Source organism: Phaethon aethereus (assembly GCF_964289735.1).
Source record: "Phaethon aethereus genome assembly, chromosome: 5".
Taxonomy (NCBI): Eukaryota; Metazoa; Chordata; class Aves; order Phaethontiformes; family Phaethontidae; genus Phaethon; species Phaethon aethereus.
Window position 1 is genome coordinate 9,221,234 of NC_138579.1, and position 12,169 is coordinate 9,233,402.

The following is a 12,169-nucleotide window of genomic DNA, read 5'->3' on the forward strand; positions in this document are numbered from 1 at the left end:
TATCACTCCAGGATACTAGGAAATAGCACTCAAGACAGCCTACCAATATTACAATACCAATATTACACAGCACCTCATTCCATGATGTGTGATCCTGCTTTTAGTGGGATTGCTTATACAGACTTTTTATGGAAGTGTTAGTGGCAAAATATGGGCCTATATAACTATGTTTATATGTGGGTGTGGGGTTCAGAAAGAATTAGACAGCCTCTGAAGTGCTAAAACTTAAAAGAAACAACCAATATGATTTGTATGTTTGAGCTTAAGAAAAAAAGGGCATGATCAGACTATTGGGAATGAAGTTAAGACATGAGAGATTTCTGGAAGAATGGGAGAAACAGGGAGGCACTGCTCAACACATTGCTCTGAAACTGGGAAGTCTGAATGCCCTGGTGAACTGCAGAGGAGCAAAACTGGGACTAAAGTTTCATGATAAAGTTAATAGCATTTGGAAAAAGAAAAAAAAATCCATGAAACTTTCTGCACACTTTTCTGTACCCTAGGGACTAACTAAATGAGATGTATTCAAATGAAATCAGGAATGTGCAGAAGTGCTGGTGAGCTTGTAGCCCAGATACCCACTTGCACAGCAGTTCCCAGACTGCCTAGGTTGGTAGTGACCAGCTACTGTCATCTGCATCTCCTAGAAAGGACAGTGGCTTCAACCAAGTTCTCAGGAATCTCCATTTTTTTGAAGTTCTCGCCATGGATATTAATTAGCCTTTTTGCTACATCCTTGTAATGAGAATCAAAAGGAAATGTGGCAAAGAGGTGATGGAGTATTGAAGGGGTTGCTTTAGGCTAGGCAAGGATGAAACTCCATGGCTAGACAGTGTGAAGAAGTCCAGGCAGCTTGGATAGAGGTGGTGTCTTACTACTCTGATCAAGCCCTTCAGTTTCAAGGTTTCTGATTCTGCAGCTTCAGTAGTGCAGTTTTCTTTACATACAGGACTTTTTAGGGGACAGGACAAAGATTGTTTTGTGTTGTTTTTTTATTTTTTTAAATAGAGTGAAAAAAATGAGGATACTCTGGGGTCTCTAGAGAAAACTGTCAGTGTCATCCAGCTGCCATTCATCTTGCAGCAGAGCTATAGAGCAAGGGAAGAGGTGCAATTTGAGAAATACAATAAAGATAGATAAACAAGGCAGAAATAGAGCAAAGTGTTACTAAAGGTTTGCAGTAATTTACATTGCCTGAAGGAATATCTGAGCTTCCTGTTCACAGGCTAATGCTGAGCTGTTACTGCTTTCAAAGGGAAGTACAGCCACAGAGAAAGATGCAAGCTTTCGGTCTTCAGAAATAGATGATGAAAGGCACAAGGAAGACAGTGCAACCTCCTGGTCTTCTGGTACCTTGTCAGATGGCATTGTTCAGGTAATGCACTCAGGTTTATCTCCATGGGGATGGGAGTTCATCTTTGTGGAAAAGATCTGCAAAAGTATTGCTGAAGTCTGCAAAGCAAGAGAACTGTAGAAATGCGGACATGATGGCCTTTTTCAGATCTTCCATCTTCCATATCTTACTAAATCTTGCCATTTATAACCTCTTTTCCTGTTGCACATGTTGGTTGGACTCAATGACCTTAAGGATTTTTTCCAACCTAAATGATTTGGTGATTCTACATTAATTTCTTCTAGCCTGACAAAAATCCCAAAGAAATGCACATTTGGTCACAGCAATCTGTTTCACTAACTCCTGGAAAGGCTGTTCAACATCCATTTTGTCGGGGATGATTTGTGGAAGAGGTTCTCTTTGTGCATACATCTGAGACACCCAATCAGGTGCAATTTTGGTGGCATTCTGCTCTGTTCTTCATGGTGTCTCGATAATGTTGTGATAGCTGCAATTGTTTGTTTCTATATGTCGATATTACAGGCATAAGAGAATTTCTCTCTGTGAATACTCTTGGGCCAGGACCGATATAGGTTGAGTGGCTGCTGCCCTTTGAGGCTTCTCTAGCACAACAAGGCAATAATCAGGGAATAACAAAATCATTTAGGTTGGAAAAGACCTTTAAGATCATCAAGTCCAACTGTAAACCTAACACTACCAAGTCCACCACTAAATCATGTCCCTAAGTGCCACATCTACCCTACTGGGTATCTACACTAATAATGTTACAAATACTTCAGCTGTTTCTCTCTCTGCAGGATGCTGATGAGATAATGGAATCACACAGTAAACATGGTGAGGAAACATCTATGCAAACTTTGCAGAGCACTGAAGGCCCTGGCACAGGTGATGGCAGTCAGGCTATGGTGAGTTTGAAGGCCTGAAGTAGGCTGACCAACGTGACCTTCTGAGCTCATTGTATAACCTACCTAGTGGGCAGACACTCTGTTTCATTATAGTTATCCTACTGGATGAATACTTGTTGCAGAATTTACAATGTGGTAGGATACCTACAACCCTTTGTGGGCCTCTTTGTATGCTGCTTTGGTTTATAATACATGATTTGCTCCTTGAAAATGCAATTTACTAGGGAACAAAATGGAGTGTTTTCAGTACATAAGATGATGGCATTCATACAGGCATGAATGGAGGGGATCAAGTGATGTAAACATACATCAACTGTGGGATTTTTAAGCAGTTAAAGGAGAAATTAAGGAGATTGACACTCCTATATGTTGCTGCTTTGTGGAAGGCATGCACAGACTAAGGGAGGAGTAGTCAGCAGCCTATACGTTTTATACAAAAGAGCTTATGGAGACAGACATGAATGCTCCAGGAAGGCCAGGAGCAGCAGACTGGTAGCAGAGCAGCCTCAGCTCTTCCTGGGTTTAGAGCATGGAAGAAGACAGAATCTGTCACTGCCTGGAGCAGGCCCCGGCCCCATGTCACTTTGTTTCCCATTGCCCCAACTTCTTCCATCATGCTTAACTTTTATAGTTAAAAAACCATAGCAAACTATTAAAACTCAGCCAGCAGCACAATATATTCTGTACTGGTATTATAAGAAATAGCCTCATGTATTATCTATGATGTAGTTGTATGCGGGATCTCTGTGTTTTTTCTCTCTGCTATGCTGTGATGCTGCTGGTCTCCGCGCGTGCAGGACATCTGTAAGCTCCCTTGGTGGCCGCGAGAGATGTAGTCACTGCAGTACCCAAGCACAGCGAGCGGTTCAACTGAGCACGCACTGCTTGTCTGTGACAAGCCTAGCTGAACTCCTGGTGGCACTGAGTAAATCTCCATTGAGGATAATGGGAATTTAGACACTTGTACTCAAGAGACTTGATCTCCAGCTGAATGTTTTGGGTTTCCAGGAGCCTTACAAGACAACATACGCCCTCCTGGCAATGCTGTGTGCCACCACTGTGTTTTGTTACTGTCTTGCCTTCAGGGGCACCCACAGCCTGTCAGACCCAGTGATACAGAAGTTGAGCGGAGCATTTCTTGAGCTAGACATGGCAGGTCTGTAGTCTGTGCAGAGAGTGCTGTCAGGGTCACAGCCAGGGTCCTTCTCTGCTCAAGTAGACAGGTTTCTTAGGAAAGGTCTTCTTTCCTCAAACCATATCAGAGAGCTTTTTTGCTTGCACCGTCTTTTCCCATTCAGTGTTTTGCTACACTGTGACATTTCCATATGCTACACAGCTCCCTGTAGTGAGTGATTTTCTTTTTAATTTTTTTTTGTTAAATGAATTATTTACAAGATCAATTACTATTTGGAGACAGGAAGACATGTATTTTTAACTGGTAAATCTATTTGCTTTCCCTAGATGTATGTGTATGTGTAGAGATGTATGAAGTCGATTGTATTTATGTTCTGCGTTTACAGCTTAACTGCATGCTAAAATTAAATAATACCTGCTATCTTAGTGATTGCTAAATGATACCATTTCCCCCCTCTTGCATGTTGTCCCTCCCATGCAAATGTACCTTCTTCCAAATTCAGTTACAGCAGCCTAAAACACAATTTAGGATTCATAAAAAATTTGAATTACTGGATGAGGAAGAAAAGATGGGTTACAGTTCTAGCTGGCTCCCTTCTGAGAGGAACAGAGGGTCCAATATGCTGGACAGACTTCTTAGGGAAGTCTGCTGCCTCCCTGAGGCCCACGTTAAGGACATCACTGGGAAACTTCCTAGCCTGGTACAGCCCTTGGTCTATTACCGATTACTGCTCTTCCATGTTGGTGGTGATGAAGCTGCAACGGGTGGTCCAAGGGTGATCAAGAGAATTCAGGGCCTTAGGGTGGTTGGTAAGGGAATCTGGAGCACAGGTAATTTTTTCCAGTGACATTGGAAGAAACAGACAGACCCAGTCTATTAATACATGGCTCTGTGGCTGGTGCCACTGCCACAGTTTTGCGTTTTTTGATAATGGGATGGCCTACATGGCACCAATATTTTCAATATTTTCACACAATATTTCCATCAATGACACAGACGGTGGGATTGAGTGCACCTTCAGCAAGTTTGCAGACAACACCAAGCTGAGTGGTGCAGTTGACATGCCTGAGGGATGGGATGCCATCCAGAGGGACCTGGGTGAGCTCAAGGAATGGGCCTGTGTGAACCTTATGAGGTTTGACACTCAACAAGGCTGAGTGCAGGGTCCTGCACCTGGGTTGGGGCAACCCCTGGTAGCAACACAACCTGGGGGATGAAGGGATGGAGAGCAGCCCTGCCTAGAAGGACTTGGGGGTCCTGGTGGATGAAAAGCTGGACATGAGCCGGCAATGTGCGCTTGCAGCCCAGAAGTCCAGACGTATTCTGGGCTGCATCCAAAGCAGCATGGCCAGCAGGGCGAGGGAGGGGATTCTGCCCCTCTCCTGCGCTCTGGTGAGACCCCAGGGGTCTCAGGGGATCAGAGGGATCGAACAACTCTCCTGTGAGGACAGGCTGAGAGAGTTGGGGTTGTTCATCCTGGAGAAGGCTCCAGGGAGACGTTATTGCAGCCTTCCAGTACTTAAAGGGGGCTTATAAGAAAGATGGGGACAGACTTTTTAGCAGGGCCTGTAGTGATAGGACAAGGGGTAATGGTTTTAAACTAAAAGAGGGCAGATTTTGACTAGATTGAAGGAAGAAATTTTTCATACTGAGGGTGATGAAACACTGGCCCAGGTTGCCCAGAGAGGTGGTAGATGCCCCATCCCTGGCAACATTTCAGGTCAGATTGGACAGGGCTCTGAGCAACCTGCTCTAGTTGAAGCTGTCCCTGCTCATTGCAGGGGGGTTGGACTAGATGACCTGTAAAGGTCCCTCCCAACCCAAACTGTTTATGATGCTATGATTCTATGATTCTCATGCTTGTGATGGTAACTGTCCACTCCATGGTACCTCCATGGTCTCACTCTTGGCACACAAACACATAACATCTGCATGAGCACCTGCACAGGTGACACTGGTTTCTTTTATTCACCTAATTTGACTATATATCTGAGTTTCTATTTGTGTAGAAGTAGGGGATGAAGTTTACTGCAGTAGCAATGTCTAGCTGGGGAGGGGCAGAATGTGCCATATGTGTAGACCAAATGCTTCTGTAGACATACATGTTTGACAAAAGGGCGTCATAGGCACAGTATTATACATGTGCAATGTTTTGTTATTTAAATGAATGAACTAGAACAGGTTTAGAACTAGAGCTGGAATTTCAGGTGGAGGTTGAAGTAAACTGATACTTTTTTATTTCTGCGGTCACGTATACCTCAATAGACATATTTTGACTGTTCTGGGATCTGTATACTCAGATTTACTTTCTAAGTTTAATGGCACTGTCCTGTACTATCTCAGAGGCAAACAAGAACAGTCGTGATTAAAGAAAGACAGTGATAGGTGAAACAACACATTTTTGCTCTCTGATTTTCTGCCAAATCTCATTTTAACGTGGAGCTTGTGCACTACCACTGACCACCTCAGTTGCCTGAATGTGTGCTCTACAGCCGCAGGAGTATACAGGTAGTTTTGTTCTTCTGGTGTTGTGCTTGATTTACTTACTAAGTACCAGTTTGCATGCCTGTAGGTATATACAGACCTGTAAAGCCTTTGAAGGAACTGCTGATATCTCCAAGCACTTTAGACTTTTCCTTATTATGGAAGTGTGTAATATTGCTTCATAAAGGAGAGCAAATAAGAAGAAAGAATTACACAAGACATACTTAAAAATACACCATTTTTTCCCGTGTGACCTAGAGCCCAAATAAAGCATATTTGACTGTTGGAACCGAATGTGTGCAAGTAGCTTGTAAGCGTTACCCAACAGCTTGCTTTGCAGCTTTAAACTGCATTGCTTTTACATCTAACTCCCACAGAAAAACATCTCTCCTCAGGGGAGAACTGGTTCATGGTGAGTCATCCCACTTCGTATGTGCTCAGGTATACCTGTGTGCTCAGGTATACCTGTGTGCTCAGGCTCAGGTATACCTGTGCAAATGCAAATTGCTGCCTGGAAACCTGTTACACCAGATCCTGGATAGCCTGGCTGCTGAGTTTCCCTTTCTTCTTTTTCTCCTTCTTCCCCGTGCCCCTCCCCCGCCCCCTTCCATCTGGGAACAGGGTGGCAGAGTAGTTTTGGAGCTCTGCGAGGGTGAAATTTAAACATTTCCCACTGGTAAGGGGAGGGGAAAGAAAGAAAAAAACAGATAGATAACTGCATTTCTTTCATGTGTTTTGCTTCAGAGTGACAAGCTGGCTTCTGTCCCCAACGCCACCTGGGGCTCTCAAGGGAAAGCAGGAGACTCAGAGGAAGCTGTGGATGGCCGTAGGCCTGAGCTAGAAATGATCCTCCAGGTGTGCCAAGCCCAGGTTGCCGAGCTGGAACAATGGCTAGACAAAACTAAAGTGTCCCTGAGGTCAGACCCCCAGACCCCCAAAATGCAGCAGATGGTGGAACTGCAGCTTGCTGATTACCAGGTAAGACGGGGAAGTCAGTTTACTGCTGCCATCCAAACGAGTCACCCTTCCCTGGGGTGTGTGTCTGCAGAAAAGTTATGCTTGCTGCTTCTCCTTCTGCCCGCTTAATCGGCTTCATTACACTGCGCAGAACACAGGTAGCTGCCTGGCTTCAGTTTCAGGTGCAGCTTTCCAAGGGCTTAGTTAAAATACCTTTTTCTAGAGTTGGGATCTTTATGCATCTGGGGGTTTTAGGTAGAATTCTTGAGTATTTTTAAAGCTTTATTTTTCTTTGGTTTATTTTCAGAAACATGTCTCAGTATAGTTTGAATCCTCTATCAAAAGGCAATTTTTCATTGGTCTCAATCATGATAAATCAGCTAGAAAAAAAGGATTATTTTTTTTCTTTTGACATTTTCACTTTCTATTTTTGTCGGAGTGATTTAAAAGACTAGTATAAGATAGCTTCCAAGCTGGTAAATTCTTCTTTTGCCCTTTTGCAAAAAACAGAGGCAATCAGCTCCGGTACAGCAGAGTGGGAAATTGCAGCATACGGAGGTGTTCCTTGAGCCAGAGAAACCCCAGGGGAGTGCAGAGACCCACCAGGAGCCCGCAGCTCTCACAAGAGCAGCTGACAAGACGTGAGCAGGGCCAGGATTAACAGCAGCCACCCCCTACTCCCACCAAGGGCAGCCCTGGGGAGCGATAGCAGCCAGGATGAGCAAACAGGGCGCAGTGCTGCAGTTTGCGCAGGAGGTTGCCTTCTCAAAGGAGGAGTATTCCAGTGGCTGGTTGGGACACTTGAAGTACACATAACCCAGCAACTGGGCACCATTCTGTGACCATCTACACAAGTCAAGGGCACTCATCCTACTGAACCCTCAAGGCAGAATAGTGGGCACTCCTCTGAGAGCAAAGGCTGCAGCTCCGACTGGGAAGTCTGTACCATCTACCCCAGCAGTGGCCAATGCCTCCAACCCAGACGGAGCTGCTGAAGGGAGAGGCTGCACTGTAGTCCTCAGACTGTAGGAGGTGCCTAGAATTTTCTCCTGGGACAGGGGCAGGTGGCAGACCTGCCTCCTGCAGCAAGTGACTGGGCTGCAGGAGGTGGTGAGAAGGCTGTGTACCATCAGGGAGGCTGAGAAGGAGTTAGATAGCTGGTTCCAGGCGCAGTCTGCAGTGGACTCTCAGCCAAACAGCCAAAAACTCCCCCACCAGCACATACAGAAGGGAGGGTGACCAACAACGCAGAAGAATGGACAGTTGCAATGTCAAGGACCAGCAGGAGGAATAGACTTCCCCCAAAGCCTGAGGTGCCCTTGCAGAACTGCATCATCGTTCTGCAGACTGAAGAGGAAAGATCTGTCACATCAGGAGAGACGCTGAGTAAGGCGGCCTGATCTGCTCCCTGTATAACAACCAGCGCAACTAAGAAAAGGCGATGGGTGATAGTAGTAGGTGACTCTCTTCTGAGAGGTACAGAGGCACCCATTTGCCAACCTGATGCCTCTCTAGAGAGGTGTACTGCCTACCAGCGGCTTGTATCAAGGATGTCACCGAGAGACTACCAAGCCTTGTACAGTCCACTGACTTTATCTGCTGCTGTTGTTTCATGTGGGCCTCAGTGATACAACCAGGAGCAGTCTGAGGAGTATCAAGAAGGATTACAGAGCCCTGGGAGCGGCCATAGGGGACTCTGGAGCACAAGCGTTTTTTTCATCAATACTCATGGTCAAAGGGAAGGGGTTTGAAAGGGCCCGTCGAATCTGGTGAATCAACAAATGGTTACAGGACTGGTGTCACAGCCAGGGGTTTGGCTGTTTAGACCATGGGACTCACTTTGAGAAACCTGGTCTACTGGGGGCTGATGAGGTCCATCTGTTAGAGAAAGGGAAGAGTATCTTCAGTCATAGGCTTGCCAAGCTGGTGAAGAGGGCTTTAAACTAACATTACCAGGGGAGGGGAACCTCAATCCATCCCACTCCTACCAGTTTGATGCTAGTGCCAGTAATAGATGCCCAGAGCCTGGAGAAGGATCACGGGTCAGCAGGAGAGCACCTGAAGAGCACCACAAAGGAATTCCAGCCACTCCAGGCAGTAAGTCATCTTCATCGGGGGCCCATCTTAGATGCCTCTGTGCAAACACACATAGCATGGGGAATAAACAAGAGGAGTTAGAGACGTGTGCACATCTGCAGGGCTATGCTCTTATTGGCATCGTAGAGATGTGGTGGGATGGCTTCTGTGACTGGAGTGTTGGAACGGAGGATACAGGCTCTTTAGGAAGGAGACGAGGAGGGGTGTTGCCCTCTATGTCAATGACCAGCTGGAGTGCATGGAGCTCTGCCTGGGGACAGGTGAGGAGCCAATCAAGAGCTTATGGGTCAGCATTAAAGGGAGGGCAGGGACAGGTGACATTATAATGGGGGTTTGCTACAGGCCACCCAACCAGGAAGACCGAGTGGATGAGGTCCTCTATAGACAAATAGGAGCAGCCTCACATTCACAAGCCCTGGTCCTCATGGGGGACTTCAGCTACCCCGATATCTGTTGGAGGGACAACACAGCAGGGCATGAGCAATCCAGGAGGCTCTTGGAATGCGTTAATGATAACTTATTTCTCCAAGTGATAAAGGAGCCAATTGGGAGACGTGCTATACTGGACCTGGTTCTTACCAACAAGGAGGGGCTGGTGGGGAATGTGAAGCTCAAGGGCAGCCCTGGCTGCAGTGGCCATGGAACAGTAGAGTTTGAGTTCCTCAAGGCAGCAAGGAGGGTGCACAGCAAGCTCACTACCCTGGACTTCAGGAGACCAGACTTTCACCTCTTCAAGGATCTGCTTGGTAGAGTACCGTGGGAAAAAGCCCTGAGGGAAGAGGGGCCCAAGAAAGCTGGTTAATATTCAAGGAACACCTCCTCCAAGCTCAGGAGTGATGGATCCCAACAAAAAGGAGGTCAGGCAAAAACACCAGGAGGCCTGCATGGATGAACAAGGAGCTCCTGGACAAACTCAGACACAAAAAAGGAAGCCTACAAAAAGGAGGGTGAAAGTAAGGACAAGGGGTAATAGCTTTAAACTAAAAGCGGGTAGATTTAGATTAGATATTAGGAAGAAATTCTTCACTGTGAGGGTGGTGAGGCACTGAAACAGGTTGCCCAGAGAAGTTGTGGATACCTTCTGCCTGGAAGTGTTCAAGGCCAGGTTGGATGGGGCTCTGAGCAACCTGGTCTAGGGGACGTTGTCCCTGGCAGAGGAGTGGGAACTAGATGATCTTTAAGGTCCCTTCAACCCAAGCCATTCCATAATTCTATGATAGGTAGAAAGATGGGAGCTTTTCCCCTGCCCTCTGTGAGCAGTGGCGATATTTGGACCTACTGCCATACTGCTAGTGCAGCCTCTTGCCCCAGATGGAAGGAGTGGGTGGTACCCGTTGGTGAAAACAGGACTGGCATGAGGGGCTGGGGTGGGTGGGAGTCCTGGCATGCAACTTTTTTCTCTGGCATGCAAATTAAAAGAAAATGTGCAGGCATGTCACTTTGAAGTTCCCTGCAGTGCCAGTCTGTTTTACCAGTTTGCTTCAAGCACTGAGTCTACCTAAGGCAACAAACTTCACTCACCATAAAGGAGGCAATACCAAAATGTCCTAGAAGACATTTCCAGCTGTTTTGTTGTTGGGTGGTGGTTTTTTAACAGGAACCGAGTCCATGCCAAGAAGTGCCTCTGGGTTTCTGCTGTGATTCAGCCAAATGCTTGGGTGCTGAACTCTGTGGGAATTAGGATCCTGAATGCACCTAAGTAGCTGGATGCCATTCCGGGTTCGTGTCAGCATAGGCTTCAGCAGGGCAGTTCCAATCAGTAAAAACAAGCAGGCTTCAGGCAGCTATGAGCGCTGCTGAATTCCTGTTGGCTTTCAACAGTTTGGCTCAGTGTTAAGACATGAACTTGGAGTGGGAGGGAGGTTTTTCTAACTTAGTCAAGATCTACACGGAAAAATACACATAGCAGAAAGCAGAAACAGTCTCTAGATATCGACATATGATGTAAAGCAGTTAATTTATTGCAGTTGATTACTTTGCAGTTGAGCCATGGTACCTGTCTCCACACTAACCTTAAAAATGTGAGTTTAAAGTAATGCAGAGATGCACCTTTGATTCACAGCAGCTTGAATCCAAAACCAGACCCCAGATCCCAACAGTTTACAATGGCCTGGCTGACACATGGTAATGTTACTATGTTTTGGTAATTCAGTGTTATTCTTCCCAAAGGGTGATGGGGTCAGTCTGTGCCCTGCCTCCTTCTCCCCCATTGAGGTGTGTTGTCATCTTGGTTGCATCCAAATGGAGTCTATCGTTTCTGGTCTTCACTTTTATTACTCCATATCTGAGTTAATATAACTTCCTCCAGAGGCTGTTGTTTGAAACAGTTTTAAGACTAACTCTGCATAAAAGTTATTTAATTGTTAGAATAGAAAGAGACTATATTGGAGAAAATCTAGGGGGTTTGCAGCTATTTCTCTTTTTGCCTGTATTTTTCTATTCTTTTCAGAACGGGGAAATGTGAGCATTGACTTCAGAATGTTATCAGGAAAGGAGTGTTATACTTCTAAGAATGAATAATTGACTGCTATCCCTTCTAGGTGGTGTTATCAGAGATTGAACAAAAGGTCCTTTCTTTACTGGAAGATTGTGGAGATAGTGCAGACTACCAAAAAGAGACAGAGGCTCTTTCCTTGAAGCTGAAGGAAGTGAAGTGCAATTTGGAATATGTCCAGATGATGCTTCAAGACAAATACAATGAAGAGCAGGTAAAGCATATGAATGCTATGCAGAGCAAGAGAGAGTCATGGTGCTTTTATGTGCTGTAGTTGCAGAAGAACAGTTGGAGCTCACCATGTGAAGCAAGGAAGGGAGAGAAGTCAATTAGAAATGTCAGACTTGCTGTTACTCTATTTTACAGTGCTGTATAGTTATTTGTATTTTGCAGCAAGTAGTGGATTTTTAATGAGTCTCTGAACAACATCTTTTTTGCTTTAAGTGCACAGTGACAGAGGTCAAGATTTTGCAAGGAGTACAGGAAAAGGATAAAAAGGGGTTTTGTTTTGGTTTATTTTTTTAAATGCCTTTAAAATGCCACGATGTTTGTCTGTGACAGTGTCACAGCAGAGAGGCCTTTAAGCAGCAACTTTCCCTTTGAAGAATGCATAAATGGCAAGGGCAGTGACTCTGCCAGCTCTCCTGCACGACAGCTACACACTCCTTGCTGAGTTTCCCAATGGGTGAGACAGTAACTCCCAGCTTCAAAGCTAATTCCCACTCTGTTGTGCAAGGGGCCAG

General features: G+C 45.6%; 1 protein-coding gene across 1 annotated transcript in view; it reads left to right on the top strand.

Annotated features, from left to right (window-relative positions):
* SYNE2 (spectrin repeat containing nuclear envelope protein 2) overlaps window positions 1-12,169 on the top strand; it is a gene marked incomplete at its 5' end in the record, with an annotated part of 187,650 nt that overhangs the window by 98,509 nt on the left and 76,972 nt on the right. Inside the window, 4 exons of the mRNA XM_082000771.1 lie at window positions 1,256-1,375; window positions 2,152-2,259; window positions 6,623-6,856; window positions 11,473-11,640. Coding sequence (XP_081856897.1) covers window positions 1,256-1,375; window positions 2,152-2,259; window positions 6,623-6,856; window positions 11,473-11,640 — 630 coding nt within the window. The remainder of the gene's footprint in view (window positions 1-1,255; window positions 1,376-2,151; window positions 2,260-6,622; window positions 6,857-11,472; window positions 11,641-12,169) is intronic.